The 27,946-nt window shown below is 48.6% G+C and overlaps 1 protein-coding gene across 1 annotated transcript in view; it reads right to left on the reverse strand.

The window, feature by feature from the left end:
- ULK2 (unc-51 like autophagy activating kinase 2) overlaps positions 1–27,946 on the reverse strand; it is a 129,566-nt gene that overhangs the window by 50,175 nt on the left and 51,445 nt on the right. Inside the window, exons 7-13 of the mRNA XM_083350341.1 lie at positions 27,112–27,188; positions 22,903–23,004; positions 21,743–21,801; positions 21,377–21,459; positions 11,552–11,602; positions 10,169–10,257; positions 2,051–2,222 (exon numbers count right to left, since the gene is read on the reverse strand). Of these exons, the coding sequence (XP_083206467.1) occupies positions 2,051–2,222; positions 10,169–10,257; positions 11,552–11,602; positions 21,377–21,459; positions 21,743–21,801; positions 22,903–23,004; positions 27,112–27,188 (633 nt within the window). The remainder of the gene's footprint in view (positions 1–2,050; positions 2,223–10,168; positions 10,258–11,551; positions 11,603–21,376; positions 21,460–21,742; positions 21,802–22,902; positions 23,005–27,111; positions 27,189–27,946) is intronic.

Here is a 27,946-nt window from a genome sequence, read left to right on the forward strand (position 1 = left end):
GGATTCTTCCTCCTCCTCCTCCCCCTCCCCCTCCCCACTGCAAACCCCATTCCTTCTAACACTGATGATGTTCCCTAGTTGGGTCATGAAACGCCTGCAGGAAAACAACCAAGCTCAGAGAGCACCAGGGACCCCACAGTCTTTTTCCTCCTCCTCCTCCTTCTCCCTCTCCTCCTCCTCCACTTTATAAACCCTCCCCCCCTTTTCTTCTAGCACTGATGATGTTTCCTAGTTGGGTCATGAGACATCCGACAAACAAACAAACAACCCAACTCAGAGAGCACCAAGGACCCCACAGTCCATTTCCTCCTCCTCTCTGCAAACCCCACTCCCTTCTGGCACTGATGATGTTCCTTAGTTGGGTCACGAAAGGTCTGCAGGAAAACCACCAGGCTCAGAGACCACCAGGGACCCCACAGGATTCTTCCTCCTCCTCCTCCCACTCCCTTTTAGCACTTGGTGATGTTCCCTAGTTGGGTCACGAAACGCCTGCAGGAAAACAACCAGGCTCAGAGAGCACCAGGGACCCCACAGTCCATTTCCTCCTCCTCCTCCTCCCCCTCCCCCTCCCCACTGCAAACCCCATTCCTTCTAACACTGATGATGTTCCCTAGTTGGGTCACGAAACGCCTGCAGGAAAACAACCAGGCTCAGAGAGCACCAGGGACCCCACAGTCCATTTCCTCCTCCTTCTCCTCCTCCCCCTCCCCACTGCAAACCCCATTCCTTCTAACACTGATGATGTTCCCAAGTTGGGTCACGAAACGCCTGCAGGAAAACAACCAGGCTCAGAGAGCACCAGGGACCCCTCATTCCAACCATGAGCTACAAATATTCTCTTCTTCCTCCTCCTCCTCCTCCTCCTCCTCCTCCTCCCTTCTGGCACTGATGATGTTCCCTAGTTGGGTCATGAAACGTCTGCAGGAAAACAACCAGGCTGAAAGAGTGCCCAGAGTATCAACGGAGGGGGGGGATTGCCTTTGCTAAGTGGGCCCATCAGGTGAGAATCTGTTTTCACGACCCTGTTGCTCAGTGACGACTTGATCGTCTAAATCAGGGCCGTTAAGCGAGAACCGCCTGTAGAACAAAGGAAGCCCTTTTGGTCGTTTTTTCCCCCCTCCCCTCACCGCCTGCAATAAAGCACTGGAAGCCAGGCCTAGCTTGGATCCCAAACATGCTTCCCAGCTGCAATTCTCTACAAACCTCCTGCTCTGGTCTCCTTGTCTATCAAGTCTTCAGAAAAAGGAAAGGGTTAAAAAGAAGGCGAGGAACTCTCTCAGACAGAAAACAAAACATGGGGTTTTTTTTTTGGATTCCCAGGAATCTGAGATAACTGTGCAAACACAGGTGCTCCGATAAATGGAGGAGAAGAAAAAAAAAGAGAGAGATAAAAGCTTGGACATAAAACTTCTCAAAACCCTTTTACACGGTGTGGCAGGATGGAGGGTTTGTTGTCACTGTGTGTTGGGGGGAGAGAGCACGGGGGGGGGGGAGGCTCAGCTAATCTCAATGTACACATGTTGTACTTTATGTTTATATTTATGTTTATTGGACTTATATACCGCCCTTCTCGCGTAGGACTCAGGGCGGTTCAAAAGGTATTTAAAATAACAATACAATTTACTGCTTGATTGTGAATTTAGTATCAATATTGATGTTAATCTCTGCTTAACTGGGTGTTCATTGCTGGCAAGGAAGTGTTTTTAGACTTGACAATAAAGGTTTATTATTATTATTATTATTATTATTATTATTATTATTATTATTATTATTATTATTATTATTATTATTACTATTACTATTATTACTATTATTATTATTAATGTTCCGGGCCTAATTTTTGCACCCGGGTTGTTCCCAGGACGCAAAGGGAACGCCACCCGGATTTCAAGAAGGAAAAGATTTGTGCCAAGTTACAAGAACGCAAATTAAACCCGCTACAAAAAAAAACACGCGCCGTCCCACACCGCCACCCTTCGCAGCGGGAGACGGTTGAAGAGTCAGCAGGGAGACCCCGAGAAGCGCCCGAAGACCCGTCCGAGAAACTTACACGACTGATCGGAGGAGATGTTGTGCGGGACCAGGACGAAGTCGTCTGTGTCGCAGGAGGAATTCCTGCTGCTGGTGCTGGCAGAATCTTTGGAGACCTGGAGGTAATTTGGAGGCCCCAGGGGAGGAGAGGACAGGTTGTCTTCTTGGATGTGCTGCATATCTGGAAGGGACTGGAGAAGATGATGGAGGAGTCAGAGGCAACAGGCTTGCAAAGGCAGGTGGGGGGAACGTCCACCTGTTACCTCCCTAGAGCAATGGGGTCCAAACCTTGGCAACGGGCAAGGCCCCTGGACTTCCATCTCCCAGAATTCCCCAGCCATGTAGAGACTTTGGAAAAAGTACAGAGAAGAGCCACTAAGACAGGGGACTTGTGGACTTCAACTCCCAGAATTCCTCAGCCAGGATGCTTTAAGACAGGGGTCTTCCAACCTGGCCCTTTGATGACTTGCGGACTTCAACTCCCAGAATTCCTCAGCCAGCATGCCTGGCTGAGGAATTCTGGGTGTTGAAGTCCACAAGCAGGGATCTTCCAACTTGGCCCTTTGATCGTCTCGTGGACTTCAACGCCCAGAATTCCTCAGCCAGGATGCTTTAAGACAGGGGTCTTCCAACTTGGCCCTTTGATGACTTGTGGACTTCAACTCCCAGAATTCCTCAGCCAGGATGCTTTAATACAGGGGTCTTCCAACTTGGCCCTTTTAGGACTTGTGGACTTCAACTCCCAGAATTCCTCAGCCAGGATGCTTTAAGACAGGGGTCTTCCAACTTGGCCCTTTTAAGACTCATGGACTTCAACTCCCAGAATTCCTCAGCCAGCATGCCTGGCTGAGGAATTCTGGGCGTTGAAGTCCACAAGAAGGGCTCTTCCAACTTGGCCCTTTTATGACTCATGGACTTCAACTCCCAGAATTCCTCAACCAGCAAGGTGTTGGTGTTGAATTTCAAAGCTCCCCAGGGCCAGTAAGTTATTTCATCCACCCATCCTGCCAGAACTGACAGAGAGGACATGTTATGGGTTCCATCATCTTGGGAGCTACATTTGGCAGGCTCTAGGTCAAGTGTCTTCCAACTTGTCCCTTTGATGACTTGTGGACTTCAACTCCCAGAATTCCTCAGCCAGGATGCTTTAAGACAGGGGTCTTCACACTTGGCCCTTTTAGGACTCGTGGCCTTCAACTCCCAAAATTCCTCAGCCAGCGTGCACACTGGCTGAGGAAATTTTGGGAGTTGAAATCCACAAGTCATGAAAGGGCCAAGTTGGAAGACCCCTGAACTAAGACGATTAAGGACCTGGAGACAAAAATGTATGAACAACGGCTGCAGGATTATACCCAGTGTAGAGGAAAGGGGTGACATGATAGCAGTCTTCCAGTATCTCAGGGGCTGCCCCAAAGAAGAGGCAGTCAAGCTCTTCTCCAAAGCACCTGAAGGCAGGACAAGAAGCAACGGATGGAAACTAATCAAGAAGAGAAGCAACCTGGAACTAAGGAGAAATTTCCTGACAGTGAGAATAGTTAATCTGTGGAACAGCTTGCCTCCAGAAGGTGTGGGGGCTCCATCATGGAAGGTTTTCAACAAAAGACTGGACCACCATTTGTGCCACTTAGTATAAGATCTCCTGCCTGAGCAGGGGGTTGGACTAGAAGACCTCCAAGGTCCCTTTCCAACTCTATTCTGATTGATTGACTTACAACTCATCCTCAGACTGCTGACCCACTGCAGCATCCCCATGGTCACATGATGAAAACTGGGCTGCTCAGGCAACCAGCATGGATTTATCAGAGTTATAGTGTCCCAGGACCATCTGATAAAAGTTATTTGCAATCTTCCCAGCAGGCTTCCGACTATCAAACATCGTCAACAAAGGAAGCCAGACTCGCTTAACGACGTGACTCACTGGACAACCAGAGAGATCTGCTCAGCAACCACGTGTCAACGCTGCTAACATCGGATGTTCTTGCTTTCACAACAGAGGGAAATGCAGCCATCTTTTCTCTATGGCTTTTACAAGTTCGTTGATGCTGGGGGGGGGGAATGTGGATGAGAGTCCAGCTAGTCATAGCAATAATAACTCAGCCCTGGGAACCCAAGGTCATTGGGCCCAGAGCTGGTAAGAGTTTTGGCGGGCTGGGGAGAAAGCCCAGCACTTCAAGCTGATTGGGGAATGTGATTTATGACTGTTAATTGGAGGAGGGAATTGCACTTTGATACTTTGTATCCAGGGGAGGGGAATTTACTTTTTGGTTTCAACTAGGTAAAGGTAAAGGTAAAGGTTCCCCTGCACATGCGTACTAGTCATTTTCGACTCTAGAAGCCGGTGCTCATCTCCGTTTCAAAGCCAAAGAGCCAGCGCTTGTCCGAGGACGTCTCCGTGGTCATGTGGCCGGCATGACTGGACGCCAAAGGCGCACGAAACGCTGTTACCTTCCCACCGAAGTGGTACCTATTTTTCTACTTGCATTTTTACGTGCTTTCGAACTGCTAGGTTGGCAGAAGCTGGGACGAGTAACAGGCGCTCACTCTGCTATGCAGCACTCGGGATTCGACCCGCCAAAATGCCGACCTTCTCACTGACAAGCTCAGCATCCTAACCCACTGAGCCACCACGTCCCTATTATATACACAAATATATATCTTTGCAAATACACACACACACACACACACACACACACACACACACACACACACACTGTGTAACTATGAAATTCTCGAACTCCGGGAAGAATATAAAACAAAAAAAAAAAGAAGGAAGTCACTTCCAAGCCTAATTAGGGGACAAATTTCCCCCTTCTTTCTCGTTTGTAAGAAGCTGCCCTTAAGGGCCCACGTGTCTGGGTCATTTCTGTCTTTTTCTTCAAATTAATTAAATACCAACCAATCCTGTCCAAGGGCTGTGCTTGGAAAACGAACCCTACCGCATCCCAAATCTGACATCAAGGTAATAGGCACAGTTAGTCCTCGGTTTACGACCGTAATTGACTACAGAATGATGTCTATACGTCATATAAAGGTAAAGGTTCTCCCGCACACACGTGCTAGCCGTTTCCGACTCTCAGGGCCGGTGCACATCTCCGTTTCAAAGCCGAAGAGCCAGCGCTTGTCCGAGGACGTCTCCGTGGTCACGTGGCCGGCATGACTTGATGCCAAAGGCGCACGGAACGCTGTTACCTTCCCACCGGAGTGGTCCCTATTTTTCTACTTGCATTTTTACGTGCCGATACTTTTGTTTCTCGAATAAAAGATTCTTTTAAGGTAAACCATGCCTGGAAGTTCTTTTGAAGAGTTTCATCTGTCAGAACCACGACACCACGGCCCAAAAAAAGCCAGAAAGGGGCATTTTAACTTCCGTTCGTGGTTTTTTTTCCCCTCTCTCCACTGTACACATTGCACAATCTCAAAGTCAGCGCCTCGGGAAACGTTTCCTTTCCAATCTTTCTGACTAGCAGTTTCCCCCAAAACCACCCCAGGAGCAGATATCATGAAAGCTCTGTTCTTTCTTCAACTCGCTAACGTTATTGCTCAACTCTGTTTAAAACCCAAGGGTGCCTTGTGCACACTCCCGGGTTCTCAAAATTTAAGAATAAAATGAAACAGGGAGAGTATTTGGGGGGAAAAAAAGGCTGCTTTGGATGGCAGAGGTAAAGAGCGCATTTTTTTTCAGTCTCTCATCCCTGCCGGCTCATGTTTTGCACACCCCCCCGAGATCACTTCACTTTAGCTCTCGTTCGAATCCTGCCTTTATTGTTTTTTTACAAATAACCTATATCCAACACATTCTTCCTCCTCCTATTTTCCTCCCAATAACAACCCTTTGAGGTGGGTCAGACTGAAGGGGGGAGGGGAATTGGTCCAAGGTCACCCAGCCCGGTGCCATGTCTACGGCAGGACTAGTACTCACCGTCCCCTGATGATTGTCCCAAAGTCCCCCAGCTGGTTTTCATGCTCAAGACCGGACTAGAACTCACCGTCTCCCAGCGATTGTCCCAAAGTCACCCAGCTGGCTTTCATGCCTAAGGCGGGACCAGAACTCACTGTCTCCTGGTGATTGGCCCTAGGTCACTCAGTTGGCTTTCATGCCTAACAAAGGACTAGAACTCACAGTCTCCTGGTGACTGTCCCAAATTCCCCCAGCTGGCTTTCATGCTCAAGACGGGACTAGAACTCACCGTCTCCCAGCGATTGTCCCAAAGTCACCCATCTGGCTTTCATGCCTAAGGCGGGACCAGAACTCACTGTCTCCTGGTGATTGGCCCTAGGTCACTCAGTTGGCTTTCATGCCTAACAAAGGACTAGAACTCACAGTCTCCTGGTGACTGTCCCAAATTCCCCCAGCTGGCTTTCATGCTCAAGACGGGACTAGAACTCACCGTCTCCTGGTGATTGGCCCAAAGTCACTCAATCGGCCTTTGTGCTCGACGGGACTAGAAATCACCGTCTCCTGGTGACGGGCCCAAAGTCAGCCGGATGGCTTCCATGCCTAAGATGGGACCAGAAGCCACTGTCTCCTGGTGACCGGCCCAAAGTCATTCAATTGGCTTTCGTGCCTAAGGCGGGACTAGAACTGGTAAAACTGGTGCTGGTTTAATACTTCCTTGTTTTGAAAGCTGCAAGGAATATAATGTTCCCAGCAAGAACTGCTGCAAAAGTGTACGAGCTCTCGGAATTTTAAAACCTGTGTTTTATCCGAAGAAACAAACATTGTAACCACTGTTCAAAGTCATGACCGCATGCTAGGGATAGGCAAAGCATGTGTCAGGATGAGAATGGGAATGTTGGCATTTTGTTTTGGACCATACCGATCCAGTGCTGATCCACTAATTTGAGAGGAAGGTGTACAGTATGTCATTTCTACCACCTCACCCCAACCTTTTTTTTTTCAAAGTCACTGTCTCCTGGTGATTGGCCAGTTTTCATGGCTAAGGCGGGACTAGAACTCCCAGTCTCCTGGCGATTGGCCCAAAGTCACCCAGCCATCTTTCATGGCTAAGGCAAAACTAGAATTTCCAGTCCCCTGGTGATTGGCCCAAAGTCACCCAGCCAGCTTTTATGCCTAAGGATGGGACTAGAACTCAGTCTCCTAATGATTGGCCCAAAGTCAACCAGCTGGGTTTCATGGCTAAGGACAGGACTAGAACTCCCAGTCTCCTGGTGATTGGCCCAAATACACCCAGCCAGCTTTCATGGCTAAGGCGAAACTAGAACTCCCAGTGTCCTGGTGATTGGCCCAAAGTCACCCAGCTTTAATGCATAAGGTGGGACCAGAATTCCCTGTCTCCTGGTGATTGGCCCAAAGTCACCCAGCCAGCTTTCATGGCTAAGGCGAAACTAGAACTCCCAGTCTCCTGGTGATTGGCCCAAAGTCACCCAGCCAGCTTTCATGGCTAAGGCGAAACTAGAACTCCCAGTCTCCTGGTGATTGGCCCAAAGTCACCCAGCTTTCATGCCTAAGGACGGGACTAGAACTCCCAGTCTCCTGGTGATTGGCTCAAAGTCACCCAGCCAGATTTCCTGCCTAAGGTGTGATTAAAACTCGCTTTCTCCAGTTTTCTAGCCTGGCGCCTTAACCATTGGACGAATCTGACTCCCACATAGAATTCACCTCCGATACCACTTTACATTTTCAAATTACTCAGGGGAACTAGAAACTGTGTTGGAAGGAAGAAATGAAGACTTTGAACGTCTGGGGGAAAAAAATCATGAAACCAAAGCATTTTTACTTTTGACCAATGATAAGATTGGACAAGCTTGGGTGCAAACGCAGTTTCCGGCTACGATTCAGGGCTTCTCCTACATTGCTTTGTTTGACCTGAATATTCCACAAGCAAAACACATCCTGTTTGCTGAGCAGTCACTCTTCCCGTTACAAGTTCACAAGTGAAAAGTTGTTGGGTCCAAATACTGCAGCCAAGTTTGGTCACCTTATCACAAAAAAGACATTGAGAGTTTGGAAAAAAATCAAGGAAGAGCAACAAAGAAGGCCTGGAGACTAAAACAGACAAAGAACAGCTACGGGACTTGCGTTTGGCCAGTCTAAAGAAAAGAAGAAATAAGGGGGACTTGATAGCAGACTTCCAGTATTTGAGGGGCTGCCACAAAGAAGAGGAGGGGGTCACGTTATTCTCCAAAGCACCGGAGGGAAGGACGAGAAACTGATCAAAGAGAGAAACAACCTGGAACTAAGGAGAAACTTCCTGACAGTGAGGACAATCAACTGGTGGAACAGCTTGCCACCAGAAATCATGGGCGCTCCATCACTGGAAGTTTTTAAGAAGAGGCTAGACAGTCACCTGTCTGAGATGGTATAGGTCAGGCATGTCAAACTCGCAACATCACATGACGACACGCGACATATCGCAACTTTTCCCCTGTTGCCGGCAATGGGGTGGGTGCAGTTTCAATGTGATGAATCTGGCTCGTGGGGCGGCAGTTTGATATCCCTGGTATAGGTTCTCCTGCTTGAGCAGGGGGCTGGACTAGACAACCTCCAAGGTCCCTTCCAGCTCTATTCTATTCTATTCTATTCTATTCTATTCTATTCTATTCTATTCTATTCTATTCTATTCTATTCTATTCTATTCTATTCTTCTATTCTATTCTATTCCATTCCATTGATGTAGCTGCCCATCTCACTACAAAACTATAAAAATAAAGTGAGAACAAAGAAAAAAAACAGACAAAGGGATGTTAATAAGAACAAAACTATTAGGGCCTAACAGGATCTTAAGGGGACTTTCGGAGGCTCAGAGGTCATGAAGCCAACGTGATCTCTGGAGAGAGAGATGCCACAACATGGATGTTACTCCAGAAAAGACCCACTACCTAGAGTAGGGGTCTTCCAACTTGGCCCTTTGATGACTTGTGGACTTTGACTCCCAGAATTCCTCAGCCAGGCATGCTGGCTGAGGAATTCTAGAAATTGAAGTCCACAAGTCATCTAAGGGCCAAGTTGGAAGACCCCTACTTGTGAACTATGACTCCCAGAATTCCTCAGCCAGTGTGCACGCTGGTTGAGGAATTTTGGGAGTTGAAGTCCACAAGTCATAAAAAGGCCAAGTTGGAAGACCCCTGACTTAGAGCCTGCCAAATGTAGCTCCCAAGATGATGGAACCCATAACATGTCCTCTCTGTCAGTTCTGGCAGGATGGGTGGATGAAACTTACTGGCCATGGGGAGCTTTGAAAGTCAACACCAACACCTTGAACTGGACCCTGAAAAAAACCGGGTACCCATGGCAATTTGTGAAGAAGGGTTGTAATGTCGTGTTCTACCACGAGACACACAGAACTGGCTGCACCTCTGTATCACGATACAAAAAAGACGTCGAGACTCTGGAAAGAGTGCAGAGAAGAGCAACAAAGATGATCAGGGGACTGGAGGGTAAAACATACAAGGAACGGTTGCTGGAATTGGGTATGTCTAGTTTAATGAAGAGAAAGACGAGGGGGGACGATAGCAGTCTTCCAGTATCTCAGGGGCTACCCCAAAGAAGAGGCAGTCAAGCTATTCTTCAAAGCGCCTGAAGGTAGAACAAGAAGGAACGAGTTGGGTTGGGTGGAATGGAATGGAATGGAATGGAATGGAATGGAATGGAATAGAATAGAATAGAATAGAATGGAATGGAATGGAATGGAATGGAATGGAATGGAATGGAATGGAATAGAATAGAATAGAATAGAATAGAATAGAATAGAATAGAATAGAATAGAATAGAATAGAATAGAATAGAATAGAATAGAATAGAACAGAACAGAACAGAACAGAATAGAATAGAATATATGGAATGGAATGGAATGGAATGAAATAGAATAGAATAGAATATATGGAATGGAATGGAATGGAATGGAATGGAATGGAATGGAATAGAATAGAATAGAATAGAATAGAATAGAATAGAACAGAATAGAACAGAATAGAATATATGGAATGGAATGGAATGGAGTGGAATGGAATAGAATAAAAAAGCTTCATCAAGACAGATCCAGCCTAGAATTAAGGAGAACAATCAATCAGTGGAGTGGACACACTCTGATGCCCAGAAAAGGCCCATCCATCTGCTTCTCCCCTCCCCCCCCCAGAAATACAGAGAATCAATTTTCCAAATCTGAGCAGAACTTACCGGAGGAGAAGCAAACCGGCAGGAGGGGGAGCTACCACAGGATCCTCCGGAGACGGAGCCTGCCGGTGCTGGAACAGGAACAGGACAAGCTGAATGGAGGAAGGAGGAAAAAAAGACACAAAAGAGACAAGAGATGTCACCACGGACAGGTAGGCTGCAAATAATGAACAACTGTAGGTTACCTGGGCAGGTGCATGACCTCCGGGATATGGGCTGCAGTCTAGACTTTGTTGTTGTTAGTTGCAAAGTCGTGTCCGACCCCTCCCAACCCCATGGACAACGTTCCTCCAGGCCTTCCTGTCCTCTACCATCTTCTGGAGTCCATTTAGGCTCACGCCTCCTGCTTCAGTGACTCCATTCAGCCACCTTATTCTCTGTCGTCCCCTTCTTCTCTTGCCCTCCACCTTTCCCAGCATGAGGCTCTTCTCCAGTGAGTCCTTCCTTCTCATTAGGTGGCCAAAGGATTTGAGTTTCAGCTTCAGGATCTGGCCTTCTAAAGAGCAGTCAGGGTTGATCTCCTCTAGGACTGACCGGTTGGATCGCCTGGCAGTCCAAGGGACTCGCAGGAGTCTTCTCCAGCACCAGAGTTCAAAGGCCTCAAGTCTTTGGTGCTCAGCCTTTCTTATGGTGCAACTTTCACTGCCATACATTGCAACTGGGAAGACCATAGCCTTGACTATACGTACTTTTGTTGGCAGGGTGATGTCTCTGCTTTTTAGTGTCCTAACCCTTCTGCGCTCATGGCCTACCAGCCACTCGTGCGTCCACCCAGCAGCAGCCCTGCCACACTTGTGCTGCCGTGCCTGCGCCAGGCACGCGCCCCTCGGGCACAAATAGTCCTCAACTTACAACAGTTTTGTTTATTGACCTCGTGAAGTTACAACGGCACCGCAAAAAGTGACCGATGACCGTTTTCCACACTTACAACCGTTGCAGAATCCCCAGGGTCACCTGAACCTAATCCAGACGCTCGGCAAGTGACTCGTGTTTATGACGGTGGCAGTGTCCTGGGGTCACGTGATCGACTTTTGTGACTCTCGTGACAACAAGCAAAGTCAAGGGGGAAGCCAGATCCACTAAAACGGCTGGGCTACTAAATGAACCACTATGGTGATTCGCTTAACAAGGGCAGCGAGTCGTAAAGTGGGGCAAAGCTCCTCGAAACACTGTCTTGCTTAGCAAAAGACAGTGGCTGGGGCTCAACTGGGGTCGTACGTTGAGGACTACCCCTGTAATAAACAAACAACCCAGCTGTTAACCCACAGCAATGGGTCTTGATAATTAAAAGAACCGCACAAGATGAAAACCGGCGAATCTGCCGAAGAGATTTAGCCTCCCCTCCTACAGGCCTTACGGAAAGCCCAAAAGGACATTTCGGCTTACATTTTTTGACCGTCGAAACTTGATCCAGGAACGGGTGACTGAAGAAAGCTTCTGTAAGAGAAAACAGAAAACCACTACAATTTTGAGTTCGGAATGGCCTTTACAATCAAAGCCCATTTGGGGCTAGAGTGGCATTCACACAAGGTTTAGCCAAACAAAAATGTTTCCAAAGGCAAAGACAACGCGGTTTGGAACAGAAAAAGTAGCCTGGGATTTTGAAAGGAGGCAGGCCCAACCCCTTTGACTTCGCTCACTGACCGGCCAGGGACCCTGAGTGACCTTTTTTGCACAGCTGGAATCTCTTCTGGTGTCTTGTGACTGTCACTTCCCAGCTGGTAGGGAGATGCCAATGCATCCAGAGAAGACTGGAGAGGTTTCTGTTTATGACATCAATGCTTTCTAATGGGAGCCATTGTCAGATGGGGCGACCTCAACTCCCAACCTCTACATTTAGGCAAGAAAAACCAAATGGGACAGGTATAGGATAGGGGGTACCTTGCTCAATAGTAGCAACTGGGAGAGGGATCTCGGAGTCCTAGTGGGCAATCACTTAGGAGCCAGCTGTGTGCTGCAGCTGCCAAAAAAGCCAACACAGCGCTAGGTTGCTGGTCACACACCCACATGCTCACTGCCATGGTCAACAGCCACCCTCAAATCATTTCAAAGTGAACATTGAGGCCTAACCAGTTCTTTAGAATCCAGTGAATTTAAAATTAACAGCAAAACTGTACTGTACTGATTCATCATTGGCATCCTTCCGTCTTGAGAGACTATGGTATTGTGCTCTGGAAAAAGGTCCTACATCGTACTGATTACAATGTACGTTATAATTGTAGTAACCACAATAGGAGATTGGAGTCCTAGTGGACAATCACTTAAAATACGAGCCAGCTGTGTGCTGCAGCTGCCAAAAAAGCCAACACAGTGCTAGGCTGCATTAACAGAGGGAGAGAATCGAGATCACGTGACGTGTTAATACCACTTTACAACGCCTTGGTAAGGCCACACTTGAAACATGGCATCCAGTTTTGGTCGCCACGATGTAAAAAAGATGTTGAGACTATGGAAAGAGGGCAGAGAAGAGCAACAAAGAGGATCAGGGGACTGGAGGCTAAAACATACAAGGAAGGGTTGCTGGAATTGGGTATGTCTAGTTAAATGAAGACAAGGACCAGGAGGGACATGATAGCAGTGTTCCAAAATTTGAGGGGCTGCCCCAAAGAAGAGGGAGTCAAGCTATTTTCCAAAGGGCCTGAAGGCAGGACAAGAAGCAACGGATGAGAATTAACCAAGGAGAAGCAACCTGGAAATAAGGAGAAACTTCCTGACAGCGAGAACAATTAACCAGTGGAACCACCTGCCTCCAGAAGTGGTGAACGCTCCAACACTGGAAGTTTTTAAGAAGAGACTGGACAGCCATTTGTCTGAAATGGTATAGGGTTTCCTGCCCGAGCAGGGCAGAGTCAGCCTGCAATGCTGCATTATAACCACTGTGACAACCAAGGCTTCTTTCCTTCCCTCCCTCTGCAAATATTAATCATTATATTTAAATATTAGCACTTAAAAGATTTATATACTGCTTCACAGTGCTTTATAGCCCTCTCTGAGCGGTTTACAGAATCAGCCTATTTGCCCCCCCAACAATCTGGGCTCTCATTTTACCCACCTTGGAAAGATGGAAGGACGAGTCAACCTTGGGCCGGTCAGGATTGAACTCCCTGGCCATGGGCAGACCCTACTGCCTTCTAACCATTGCGCCACCACCGCTGTAAGCCGAGGACTATCTGCACTATGGCGATTTCATTTCGATGGACCAAGAGTCACCTGCTGGCTGCCCTGAATTTCACTAAAGACGAACTGGCACAGAGGCAGCTTTTCTGCCAAGGCCGTTTTCCTCCCTTTGAGAAGGGGAGGCCTATCAATTCTCCTCCCGGAGGACTCTCTGCCCTTCCGAGCTGCTGAAGGGGAATCAAATCGATCAAGAGAGCATTCGGGATTGCAGTCTGAGTCTGACGAGGGTTTTAGCATAAGGCGACACATCCTGGAGCACGCGAGACGAAAAGCAACGGAGGGAAACGAACCCAAGAGAGAAGCAACCTGGAATTGAGGAGAAATTTCCTGAGAGTGAGAACAATTAGCCAGTGGAACAACCTGCCTCCAGAAGCGGTGAATGCTCCAACACTGGAAGGTATTAAGAAGAGACTTGACAGCCATTTGTCTGAAATGGCAGAGGGTTCCCTGCCTGAGCAGGGGGTTGGACTTGATGACCTCCAAGGTCCCTTCCAACCCTAGGATTCGATGATTCAGGAAGGAAGGAAACCAATCAAGGAGAGAAGCAACCTGGAACTAAGGAGAAACTTCCTGACTGTTAGAACAATTAACCAGTGGAACTCCTTGCCTCCAGAAGCGTTGAATGCTCCAACACTGGAAGTTTTTAAGAAGAGACTGGATAGTCATTTGTCTGAAATGGTGCAGGGTTTCCTGAACAGGGGGTTGGACTAGATGACCTCCAAGGTCCCTTCCAACCCTAGGATTCTATGATTCAGGAAGGAAGGAAACCAATCAAGGAGAAAAGCAACCTGGAATTAAGGAGAAATTCCTGACAGAACAATTCACTAGTGGAACTACTTGTCTCCAGAAGCTGTGAATGCTCCAACACTGGAGGTTTTTAAGAAGAGGCTGGACAGCTGTTTGTCTGAAATGGTATAGGGTTTCCTGCCTGAACAGAGGGTTGGTCTAGATGACCTCCACGGTCCCTTCCAACATTATCTTTATCAGACTTATATACCGCCCTTCTCCCGTGGGACTCAGGGAGGTTCACAAGGTTTTTAAAATAACAATACAACAATTACAAAAATTAAGAACAGCTAAAATGATTCCATTTAGACCTTGAATAAATATAAAACCCCAATTAAAATCCAATTAAAACCCCAATTAATACTCTCAGAACCAGCAGCCTCCACCCCCAACCCCATCCCGCCGGGACTCTTAACAAGCTCTTAATGACTTCTGCTCTTAAAACTTTTAAAAAGGACAAAGGCAGCTGTGTTGCTTCGAGGGGGTGGGGGCAAAAGCCCTAATAAGCAGGCATATACATAGAATGAAGGCTACTGCTAAGCTTGTAAGCCGCCCTGAGTCTTCGGAGAAGGGCGGGATATAAATGGAATTAAAATAATAAAAATAAATAAATAAAAGCACCCGCAATCTATAGCTGGGTAACGCTTTTTGTTGGGGCTGTCCAAAAGGATACGCAAACACTCACGTGTGGGGATGGTGGCGGGGTGTGCGCATTTGTGGGGGGGGGGTATGTGTGCACGGTTTGTTGGGTCTCCTGCTGGAAATAAACGCGCCGCTTGGCAGTTGAAACGCCTTCCCCCAAAGTGCCATCCTTCAGCAAGCAGAGGGCATCACCTCTAACCTTCCAAGTGGGACAATAATAATTTAATTTTTTAATAATTTAATTTGTATACCGCCCTTCTCCCGAAGGACTCAGGGCGGTGAACAGGGCAATACACAATAAAAATAGAATACAAAAATTAAAAAGCCATTAAACATGATGCCCATAAAATTAATACATATTAAAATTAAAACTATTTATAAAAACTATGTATAGTTTATAGGACATCCTTTTATTGAAAAAAGTTCCTTGGAACTTCACAGGAAAAAGAGGGTGGTTTTTGTGTGTGTGTGTGTGTGTGTGTGTGTTTGTTTGTGTGTGCGTGTATATCAAAAGATTAGGGGGTGGATGGTCACCACACGCCTCCTGTAATCCTCCCATTATAAAAAAAAAAGAAAATCCTTTTGTATTTTTCCACAGCGAATTGCCAGTGGGGATGATTAACAAAGCTTAAGCCAAAGTTTGCGTGAGTGTGTGTGTGTTTTCTCAAAGCAAACAGCGGAGAGCAACGTCGGCCACCTGGAGCACTTGAAACCCCTGGGTGGAAAGATTGTGGGCATCCTCAGGCAGAAGGAACAGGGTGTTCCGCAATCCAGACGGAACGGTCTGAAAACAATCCGTGCCGGGAAAATTACGGGCGGTCTTTTCCCTTGGGACGAGAACAGAGCGTCCCGTGCGTGGTGCGATGAGCTTGCGAGAACCAACCCAGCGGCTGCTTTCAAGGGCTGCCCTAAACATCTCTTATCTTACTGATTAACTTCCCCTCCACCCTGTGGCCTTGCGGCTCCAGACTGTGCCAAAGTTTCCCCTGCGGCTTCCAAAGATCGGCAGAGGGCTGCCACGATCCGGCCTCCCCAACTTATTTTCAAGTCTTTGATGTACGACCGCCGTCGAGGCCAAGATTTCGGTTGCTCAGCGAAACAGTGGTTAAAAGAGAATCTTGCCCCATTTAGTAATAACAACAACAAAAAAGTTGGAAGCGACCTTGGAGGTCATCTAGTCGAATCCCCTGCTCAGGCAGGAATCTCTACACCAGACATGTCAAACTCGCGACGTCACGCAACGTATTGGGACGGTTTTGCCATTGCCGGAAATGGGGTGGGGTGGGCGCAGCTTCCAGATGACGTGTCCAGCCCATGGGCCGGCAGTTGGACACCCCTGCTCTATACCATTTCAGACAAATGGCTGTCCAGTCACTTCTTAAAAACTTCCAGTGTTGGAGTGTTCACCGCTTCTGGAGGCCAGGAGTTCCACTGGTTAATTGTTCTCGCTGTCAGGAAGTTTCTCCTTAGTTCTAGGTTGCTTCTCTCCTTGACTAGTTTCCATCTGTTGCTTCTTGTCCTGCCTTCAGTTGAGTTATAAGAGGATGCTGTCTGCTAAGGCAGGGATCCGCAAGTCCTGGTCCGTGGACCGGTACCGGGCCATGCCACGCCAGCAACCGGTCCGCACAAACAAGCAAAGCCCCGTCCACGAGATACAGGCAGCATAGAAAACCACGCACCCTCCGGTCCACGGAAAAACCTCTTTCCACAGAACCGGTCCCTGGTGCCCAAAAGGTTAGGGACTTTTGTGCTAAGGCAGCAAAGGGAAAATGTTCAGGAAATATTATTAAGATTCCTTTTTTGGATTGCTCAGTGGTCCCTATCCTTTATGGCTAGGTGGCCTGGCCGGGGGGAGGGGGAGGGGGGAAGAGGGGAACCGGCCTGCCACTTGTGCAAGTCGCGCTGTGTGCGCACGCCGGCCCGTGGGTGCCACCCAGGCTGCTTGTGCGGCCCGGTTGTGGGCCACGGCCCAGGGGGTTGAGGACCCCTGCTATGGCTCAGTAATTTAATGAAAATTCAGCCACACGTATACAAGCAATCCTCAACTTACAATAGATGATGATGATGATAATGATAAAGTTGGAAGGGAGGTCATCTAGTCCAACCCCCTGCTCAGGCAGGAAACCCTATACCAGACATGTCAAACACAAGGCCCGGGGGCCGCATCCGGCCCGCGAAGTGCTTTCATGCGGCCCGCGAAGCCATCCTGGAAAGAGTGAGGGAACGGCCCCCGCTGCCTTGGCCCTGGCCCAGAGACCCTCCTCCTGCCAGAGACCCCCAGATCTGTCCCACTCCTGCCCAGGCCCCCATAGGCACCCTTGATGCCAACGATGGAGAGCTGGCCACGCCCACCCAGTAGGCCATATGCACTCTAGCCACGCCCACCCAGGAGGCCACGCCCACCCAGGCCATACCCACCCGGCCCCCTGAGGGCAACCGCCATGCTGATGTGGCCCTCAATGAGATTGAGTTTGACACCCCAGCCCTATACCATTTCAGACAAATGGCTGTCCGGTTTCTTCTTCAAAGCTTCCAGCATTGGAGCATTCACCGCTTCTGCAGGCAAGGAGTTCCACTGGTTAATTGTTCTCACTGTCAGGAAATTTCTCCTTAGTTCCAGGATGCTTCTCTACTTGGTTAGTTCATTTAGTGACCATTCAAAGTTGTAAGAGCACTGAAAAAAGGGACTCAAGCGACCGTTTTTCAAAGTTAGGACTGTGTTTTTATTTATTTATTTATTTTAATTCCATTTATATCCCGCCCTTCTCCGAAGACTCAGGGCGGCTTACAAGCTTAGCAGTAGCCTTCATTCTATGGATATGCCTGCTTATTAGGGCTTTCACACACACCCCAAGCGGCATTTTTTACAAAGTCAGCTTAATTGCCCCCAACAATCTGGGTCCTCAGTGTTAGCGTCCCCGTGGCCACAATTTCAGACGCTTGGCAACTGGTGGAGCAGTGGGCTAATGCCTCCTTAAGTAACACCAGCTGCCTGCAATTAGCGCAGGTTCGAGTCCCACCAGGCTCAAGGTTGACGCAGCCTTCCATCCTTCCCAGGTAGGTAAAATGAGGACCCAGATTGTTGGGGGCAATAAGCTGACTTTGTAATAATGCCGCTTGGGGTGTGTGTGAAAGCCCTAATAAGCAGGCATATACATAGAATGAAGGCTACTGCTAAGCTTGTAAGCCGCCCTGAGTCTTCGGAGAAGGGCGGGATATAAATGGAATTAAAATAAAATAATATATATATATATATATATATATATATATATATATATATATATATATATATATATATATATATATATATATATATGTTTACGACGGTCACAACGTGCTGGGGTCACGTGTTCAGCGCTTGCCAACTTCTGACAAGCCAAGTCACTGGGGAAGCCGAGCTCACTTTACAACCGCGTTAAACTAATTTAACAACTGCAGCGATTCGCTGAAGAGCTGCAGCAAGAACGGTTGTAAAATGGGGCAAAATTCACCTAGCAGCAAAAAAAATCTAGGCCTCCATTGTGGTCGTTGAGGATGACCTGCAGGTACAAAAGGCTTGAAAGAAATCCATTATAATTTGCAGACAAGGGCTGAACAAGAAAGGCAGAGTCTTAAGTGTAATTCTTTTTTTCTCTTCCCTCCCCACCCTCCCCCTTTTTTATCTGTGTTGTTTGGAGTCCCGTCTTTCTGAGAATTTGTTTTCAACAGAGAACAAAGTTTACTCAATTCCAGGCAAAGGGAAATGTGGGCAAAGGAGAAAAAAAACAAAACAAAACAAAAAAAAACAAGCCAATTCTTCTCTGCAGGCAATTAAATCAAATTGGAGCAATTGTTTTCTCTCTCCTGAGCATCAGCTGATCCCAACTTGAGTTGGCAACGTGAGAATTTCGTCAGAAACTTTCCCAGACAACAATCGCAAGAGCCAAGAAAGACGTAAGGGGCTATAAATAACTTGGCAAAGCTATTTTCAGAGCTGGCTTTGTTCTAGCTATTTTTTTTTTAAAAAAATAATTAATCATTAACGCAACGGATCTGACTTACAAGCTGCCTACGGCTTGTTCCTGGCTTTAAGTGTTATTTAAAAGAAATAAACACCACCTTGGACGGGGCTGCGTTTCTAAGAAATTCAGGATTATTTAAGCATCTCTTGCGCTGTTTACCAGCCGTCATCCCTAACTGGAATCGTTCCATCAACCATCGCTGGGCATGGCTGGCCACCGAACCAACCGCTGAGCCGAAGTGACAAACCCAGGGGGGAAATTGCCCATTCTGTGGCATTGGCTTTTTTTTTAAAACGCCATCTCCTGTCAATTAAAGCTCTTGAGAAAGAAAGAAAGAAAGAAAGAAAGAAAGAAAGAAAGAAAGAAAGAAAGAAAGAAAGAAAGAAAGAAAGAAAGAAAGAAAGAAAGAAAGAAAGAAAGAAAGAAAGGGACCGAGGGAGGGAGGGAAGGAAGGTGGGTGGGAGTGGGGGAAGGAAGGACTGATGGAGAGAAGGAAGGAGAGAAAGAAAGGGACCGAGGGAGGGAGGGAAGGAAGGTGGGTGGGAGTGGGGGAAGGAAGGACTGATGGAGAGAAGGAAGGAGAGAAAGAAAGGGACCGAGGGAGGGAGGGAAGGAAGGTGGGTGGGAGTGGGGGAAGGAAGGACTGATGGAGAGAAGGAAGGAGAGAAAGAAAGGAAGGAAGAAAGGAAGAGGAAGGAAGGAAAGAAAGAAAGAAGGAGGGAGGGAAGGAAAGAAAGGAGGGAGGGAGGGAAGGAAGGAGAAAGAGAAAGAAAGAGAAAGAAAGAGGAAGGAAGGAAGGAAGGAAGGAAGGAAGGAAGGAAGGAAGGAAGGAAGGAAGGAAGGAAGGAAAAAAGAAAGGAGGGAGGGAGGCAGGGAAGGAAAGAAAGAAAGAGAGAAAGAAAAAGAGAAAGAAGGAAAGAAAGAAAGAAAGAAAGAAAGAAAGAAAGAAAGAAAGAAAGAAAAAGGAAGGAAGGGGGGACTGAGGGAAGGAGAAAGAAAGAAAGAAAGAAAGAAAGAAAGAAAGAAAGAAAGAAAGAAAGAAAGAAAGAAAGAAAGAAAATGAGATGCCATCAGGAAATCAATCCAGATTTAATCCCTGGATTGAAAGGGCCTAGCCCAGACAATAAAATCCCCATCTGGCTTGGTGGACTTGGATGTCTGCAGTCACTGAGAAAGGATCTGCTACTTATTTTTATAATTGTCCTCTAGTGGCTTTTGGGGGGATGGAAGAAGATCAAATCCACCATTAGTTTCTCTCTACTTCTAGGTTTCTGAAGAGACTTTTTCAAAGGTAATCCCCGGCTTTACGACCACAATTTCTGTTGCTAAGCATGGCAGTTGAGTGACTTTTGCCCCGTTTTACCACCTTTTTGCAGGGGTAAGGCAACCTGGGCTCTTTTATGACTTGTGGACTTCAACTCCCAGAATTCCTGAGCCAGCCATGCTGATATTGCCTCCTTAAGTAACACCAGCTGCCTGCAATTAGTGCAGGTTCGAGTCCCACCAGGCTCAAGGTTGACGCAGCCTTCCATCCTTCCCAGGTAGGTAAAATGAGGACCCAGATTGTTGGGGGCAATAAGCTGACTTTGTAATAATGCCGCTTGGGGTGTGTGTGAAAGCCCTAATAAGCAGGCATATACATAGAATGAAGGCTACTGCTAAGCTTGTAAGCCGCCCTGAGTCTTCGGAGAAGGGCGGGATATAAATGGAATTAAAATTTAAAAAAAAATAAGGGACAGGGCTAAGACGGAGCCAAGAGAAGACTTGCTAAGAGAGTTTTCCAGGATGCCTATTGGTTAACTTCGAGGAATAGGGCTGAAAGAGAGCCAATAGAATACTTGCTGGGTATTCTTTTGAAGTCTTTTATTAGTTAAGACTTAGCAACAGGGATGGCACGGAGCCAACGGAGGACCCTTTTTAGGTCACTTTCAGAATGCCCGTTAGACAACGCGTCTTTATCCCGCCTTGAAAAATCTGTATAAAAGCTCATTGAATCCTTTGTTCTGGATCCTGGCATTTTGCTGGCTGGGGCCCCTTTTGCTGAAGCGCTTCGATAAAAGGAAACAAAACCTGCACTTCGTGTCTGGGGTTCTTCATCGGCTCAGATCCAAATTGGGGACAACGCTACTTCACAAAATTCCTGTTAGGGCAGGGGTCTCCAACTTTTCCAGCTTGGTGCACTGGCCCCGCCACTTTCCATGGCCCGGTGCCGAACAGGCTGCGGCCTGGCATCGGGTGTGTGTGTGGGGGTGGGGTGGGGACCCCTATGTTAGGGGAAAACACGAGAAGGGGTTTCTACAAAGAGTGCCCTAAGCTTCCGAAGGAAAGAGAGGAAATAATTCAGGAAAATGCTGTCCCCAGTGCTGGCTGTCCCATTTGACCTTTCCTGGAACCAACAAAACGTCCGCAATAAATCAGTTTGAGCTTCTTCCGTAAAAAGTCGCTGCCCTGCTCGTTTGAACGGATCGCTGCTCGGATTGCAAAACCAGCTTGGACACGGATCACTTTGCTTTCCTTACCGGAAAGGAGAAAAAGGAAAAAAAAGAAAAAGAAAAAAAAAAGAAGAAGAAAGGAGAGCTTTAACCATCCCGGATCTTTTACTCACCGAAGTCCATTCTGTCTTTCTGGTTCCTCTGAAGCAAGCTCAGAAGCAAATCGGACAAGTAAGCTGACGTCTCCCTGGGGATACTGAAAGCAAAATAAATAAATAAATAAATAAATAAATAAATAAATAAATAAATAAATAAATAAATAAATAAATAAATAAATAAATATGATGATGATGATGATGATAATAATAATAATAATAATAATAATAGGCATATTTTACGGTGGCAGCTTCTCCCGAGGTTCGAAGCCCGTCCACACGGGCTATCCTGTACCTACCTGGAGGGCACAGACAGAGGGGGCAAGGCCAGGACAGACAAAAAGGCACTGAAATCGGTTGCCACAATTTAGAGGTCGGCCTTACCTCGGGATGAGGTTTCTGTTCTTCTCGTAAAACATTCGCAGATCCTGAGGACTGTTTGCCTGCGAAAACGGGATCGGCCAAAAGTTAATTAAGGGTGCTTTTTTTGAGGTCGGCTTCACCCACTGCCCGAACCCAGAGTATGGCTTGCTTGGTCTCCATCTTGCACAACGGGGTTACAAACCACAGTACCTATTTTAAGAAAGGTAATAAGGACGATTGGCAGTGCTCGGGGGGTTCAACGGAGCAGCAAATGGCTGCAGTGAGGAGGCAAGAAAAATGTCGCATTTCCCTAAACAGATAGGTTCGCTGTCTTGTTTCCTAGCTCCTTCTGGCGCTCATTGGTTAAGATTTCAAAGAGGCAGCCAGGATCGACCCACAAAACGTGGTTGTTAGAAACGTGGGGGCTGATTTTCAACGAGGCTACTCCCTAGCAGCGTTCTGATTTGAGAAGTCCGTGGTGCTCTCTGAGCTTGGTGGCTTCCTCGCAGACTTTTTATCACCCAAACTAGGTCACATCATCGGTGCTAGACGGGAGTGTGGGTTCTGCTCTTCCTTTGACCCAATCAAGGAACTACCAAGTCGTATAAACAAGCTAACAGTAAACAACAGCCTGATCAAGGAACCGCCAAGAGCGCTCGCATCAACACTGACAGGGCAATCCACTTGTGTATCAACAGAGAGTAAACCCCACTCCCTTCTAGCACTGATGATGTTCCCTAGTTGGGTCATGACATGTGCTGAAGGCAAACTGTTCTGTACCAGCCTGCTACCGGCCCTGCAGAAAAGGCAGGGACAACCCCTTTTACAAGATGGCAAGAGGCCAGAACTAAGCTTGCCAAAAGCAAACAAGACACGAACCATGCAACAGGAGCTATTCAAGCGGTTGCCTTCAGCAAACCAGCCCTCCCACGCATTCCCCTTTTATACAGTTCAGGGCGTGGCTTCTCTCTGCCTCCTTCCGAGGTGCCCCATTGCCTTCCTCTGTTTACTCCTGATTGACTGCCTCCTGCGTCGGGCGTCCTTGAACAGGGCCAGTTATCTAGTTGGGTCATGAAATGTCTACAAGAAAACCACCCAGCTCAGAGAGCACCAAGGAGCCCACACTTTCAACCCTCAGCCACAAACATTCTCCTTTAGTGTTCCCTATTCTCTGTGCCCACCTGAAAGGGTGGCTTCCCAACCAGACACTGGTAGATGACCGTGCCTATACTCCACAAGTCGGCTTTAGCATCATAATGTTGGGACATGATCACTTCCGGCGCCTGGAAAACAAAAAGAAGACAGTGTGTGTGTGTGGGGGGGGTGTAGGTGGCAGCTGTGGGAGACAACAGCACTCAGGAGACAGGTGTGTAAGCTACTGCACGGCAGGGAGAGGGGGAAATGTTATCTTCCCCACAATTCTAGCAAAACAACGCAAATTTGCAACCCCCTCTCCTTCTCATTCCCCCCACTTCCCAGCAAGCCTTTCTAGCTTTCACCCAGATGGGGGTTGGAGGAACCCACCCACCCCCGCCCCCCCAAGAGCGCCCCCTCCAAATATTGCACAAAGCGAGCAGTTTTCTCCCCCCCTTCTTTGCTGGCTTCGTATGAAAGGAGGATTTCCCAATGCTAAATCTTCAGCGAGGGTTAAGATCAGGGGTAGGCAACCTCGACTCTTTTATGACTCATGGACTTCAACTCCCAGAATTCATGTGTGCTAGTCGTTTCCGACTCTAGGGGCCGGTGCTCATCTCGGTTTCAAAGCCGAAGAGCCAGCGCTTGTCCGAGGACGTCTCCGTGGTCATGTGGCCGGCATGACTAGGCGCCAAAGGCGCACGGAGCGCTGTTACCTTCCCACCGGAGTGGTCCCTATTTTTCTACTTGCATTTTTACGTGCTTTCGAACTGCTAGGTTGGCAGAAGCTGGGACGAGTAACAGGCGCTCACTCTGCTATGCGGCACTCGTGATTCGACCCGCCAAACTGCCGACCTTCTGATCGACAAGCTCAGCGTCCTAACCCACTGAGCCTCACCGCGTCCCTCTTTGATTTATTACATGAAATTTAATTCTGGTCATTCGGGCCGGCTCTTCAGGCTTGTTGCAAGTATTCTCAAAATCTCTGCCAGTTCTCATGCGTGGTGGGGGTTTTTTTGGTTGTTTTTTTGGGGGAGGGGCTTTTCAAAATCACCGCTTCCAGGTGATTTTATAAAGACAAGGCTGCGTTTTAAAACAAAGACTCGTCTGTTGCTGTATTCACACGAGGTGTTGAATCTGGTCAGTTGAAAACCCTAGGACAGTGGTGGCGACGCTATGGCACGCGTGCCGGAGGCGGCACTCGGAGCCCTCTCTGTTGGCACGCGCGTCACTGCTGCCGGAAGCAGCAGGTCCATCAGGTCGCCACCGCCACCCAGAGCAGGCGCCCCGCCCAGCACAAAGGAGGCAAAGCGGCCGACTAACAAGCTCGAGTAGAGGTGGTGGAGCAGAGGTCACCAACCATTTGTCGACTGCGTGCGCGCGAGACCGCGAACATGCACGTGCTGCAAATGGGGCGGGGCGTGTGCCTGCGTGATACTCACTAGCCGTTTTTGCGCCCCCCACCCCAGTTTTTGCATGCCGGAGGGCGGCACTCAAGAGGTGCGTCCCTGCTCCCCCCCCCCCCCGAGGGCACCACAATGCTGATGCGACCCTGGCCCTTTGCGATAAATCAGTGTGTTTTTTTAGGTTGCGGTTTGGGCACTCGGTCTCCAAAAAGGTTCGCCCATCACTGCTCTAGAAGGGTGCATTTGTACAATATTAAAAAAGCTTAGCCAGCGTTGGAAAAGCGTTTGTTACAAGTTAGGGTTCTCTGGTATTGGGCCAACTTAGAAACTCAGTTAATAGTCTGGCTAATAAGAGATATTAAATGACCCAGTTTTGGTCTAGGACAGGGATAGGCAACCTCGGCTCTTTTATGACTCATGGACTTCAACTCCCAGAATTCCTGAGCCAGCATGAGTCATTAAAGAGCCAAGGTTGCCTACCCCTGGTCCAGGACACGGGTCGGCAACCTGGGGCTCTGGAGCCGCATGCGGCTCTTTCAGCCTTCTCCTGCGGCTCCCAGTCCTCCCCCACCATTAGCAGAGAGAGAGAGAGAGAGAGAGGCACTTGCGCCCTGTGTGTGTGTGTGTGTAAAAAAGTGTGTGTCCTCACGCTGTTCTCCGACAAGCTGACAAGCTTACTAGGTGGGGCTCCTGCCTTTGCTGCGTCTCCACAGGAAACAGGAAGCAGCCGAAAGCAGCAGCTCAGGAGAGCCAGCCCCATGAGAATGTGTGTCAGCTTGTCCAAGAACAGCGTGAAGCCAGCTTGCCAGGTGAGCAGAAGATTGGAGAGAGGGAGGGAGGGGGAGAGAGAGACAGAGAGAGGCACTTGCGCCGTGTGTTTGTGTGTGTGTGTGTGTGTGTGTGTGTGTGTGTGTGTAAGAGTGTGTCCTCACGCTGTTCTCTGACAAGCTGACAAGCTTACTAGGTGGGGCTCCTGCCTTTGCTGCGTCTCCGCAGGAAACAGGAAGCAGCAGAAAGGCAGCAGCTCAGGAGAGCCAGCCCCATGAGAATGTGTGTCAGCTTGTCCGAGAACAGCGTGAAGCCAGCTTGCCAGGTGAGCAGAAGATTGGAGAGAGGGAGGGAGGGAGGGAGGGGGAGAGACAGAGAGAGGCACTTGCGCCGTGTGTGTGTGTGTGTGTGTGTGTGTGTGTGTGTAAGAGTGTGTCCTCACGCTGTTCTCTGACAAGCTGACAAGCTTACTAGGTGGGGCTCCTGCCTTTGCTGCGTCTCCGCAGGAAACAGGAAGCAGCAGAAAGCAGCAGCTCAGGAGAGCCAGCCCCATGAGAATGTGTGTCAGCTTGTCCGAGAACAGCGAGAAGCCAGCTTGCCAGGTGAGCAGAAGATTGGAGAGAGGGAGGGAGAGAGAGAGACAGAGAGAGGCACTTGCGCCCCGTGTGTGTGTGTGTGTGTGTGTGTAAAAGAGTGTGTCCTCACGCTGTTCGCTGACAAGCTTACTAGGTGGGGCTCCTGCCTTTGCTGCGTCTCCGCAGGAAACAGGAAGCAGCAGAAAGCAGCAGCTCAGGAGAGCCAGCCCCATGAGAATGTGTGTCAGCTTGTCTGAGAACAGCGAGAAGCCAGCTTGCCAGGTGAGCAGAAGATTGGAGAGAGGGAGGGAGGGAGAGAGAGAGAGAGAGGGAACTCATGCACGGCAGCCTCTATTTCTTTTTAATTAAACTCTTCAATCAAGCTCTCCCCCTTGGGCGCCCGTGTGCGTTTTTGCGGCTCCCCGTGTTTTCTTTCCTCTGGGAAATGGGTCCAAGTGGCTCTTTGAGCGTTTTAAGGGTTGCCGACCCCCGGTCTAGGAGTTAAAAGCACCAGGCTAGAAAACAAGGAGACAGTGAGTTCTAGTTCCACCTGAGGCACGAAAGCTGGCTGGGTGATTTTGGACCAATCACCAAGAGACGGTGAGTTCTAGTCTCACCTCAGCCACGAAAGCCAGCTGGGGAACCTGTGGCCCCCATCGCCGGGAGACGGTGAAATCAAGTCCCGCCATAGGCATGGGAACCAATTGGGGGCTTTCGGCCAATCCCCCCTCTCCCAACCCAACCCGCCTCACAGGATCGTGGTGGGGGAAAATAGGAGGAGGAAGAGGACGGAGCGTTACGCACGTTCGCTAGCTCGAGTAGAAAGAGGGATAAAAATAAAAATAATAATAAATAAATGTGCCCCACCAATGAAAGAGAAGGGCCTGAATTTTGATCTGCTTTAACTTCAAGCCTCATCTTTGCCATGAGATCTTTAGCTGGCTTTTCATAAAGCTACTGCAGGGGTCTCCAATCTTTCCGGCTCGGAGGAGAGCAGCTTCAAAATTGGTGCGCGGGCACACTGGCGCGGCACTAGCAGCCTCATTTGCACATGCGGCATGTCCCGGCGCCGTGCGCATGGACGAACGGCCACGCACCCAAGGCAGCTAGCGGCATGTGTGCATATGTGCAAACGGGCTGCGCAAACCGCCCTGGCTAGTGACGCATGCGCGAACAGGCTGTGAACACCCGCCCCGCGCTAGCATCCCTGTTCGCGCCCGCGCGCATGTGCAAACGGGGCCGCGGGCGCTAACGCGAGTGGGGTGGGAAATGCACACCCATGCGTGCGCGTACCGGCCAGCCATTTCCATGGCCGCGGACCATAGGTTGGGGACCCCTGAGCTACTGGCTCTCATCCCCAGTTCTCTGTGTCCAATACAGAGCCATCTTCCAAGAAGTGAGTGAAAATTACCACTGACCTAAACACAGACAGAACTTGTTCTAACTGAAAATTGTAGTTGCAAAGCTCTACCTAGAGCCGAAGGAAACCAAGGAAGACTTCACTCACCATATACATGGGGGAGCCGCAGAGGGTGGCCGCCATCATGTTGCTCTGGAGGTACCGGGCGAACCCAAAGTCAGCTGCTTGAAGAAAAACAGGCCACAGTTGAGCTCTCGACTGCTAATAACAGAGCAACGTAGTTGGAAGGGACCTTGAAGGTCTTCTAGTCTAACCCACTGCTCAAACAGGAGGACCTAGTGTCAAGCTGGTAGCGCGCGTGTGACGTTGCCACCATTATCGCTTCTCAGCATGCCAACGCGCTGGGGGGGGGGGAAATGGATTGCAGGCTGCAGACAACAAGAAGTCAGCCCGTGTGAACCAAGGACGTTTCAGCAGGTGTTTGCAAACCTAGGAGGACACTTTCTCATAACAGTGATTTGGGACTCGATTGGACCACGTGATCTGCCACTAATAGGGGAAGGGAGAAATCTATATTTTAATTATAGGGAATTAACCAGAGCTGGTTTTGCTTCATTTGTGCCGAAGTGATGTAATAATCATAATCATAATCATAATCATAATGATGATGATGATGTTGGAAGGGACCTTGGAGGTCATCTAGTCCAACCCCCTGCTAAGGCAGGAAACCCTATACCATTTCAGACGAATGGCTGTCCAGTCTCTTCTTAAAAACTTCCAGTGTTGGAGCATTCACCGCTTCTGGAGGCAGGTGGTTCCACTGGTTAGTTGTTCTAACTGTCAGGAAGTTTCTCCTTAGTTCAAGGTTGCTTCTCTCCTTGACTAGTTTCCATGTACTCAATAAAGTTTTGCATTAAGAGATCCAATCGTCTCGATGGCGCTTGCTGGGTTGGGTTCGTCAGTCGGAAGCTTGACACTAGGC

Source organism: Vipera ursinii (genome assembly GCF_947247035.1).
Source record: "Vipera ursinii genome assembly, chromosome: 1".
Taxonomy (NCBI): Eukaryota; Metazoa; Chordata; class Lepidosauria; order Squamata; family Viperidae; genus Vipera; species Vipera ursinii.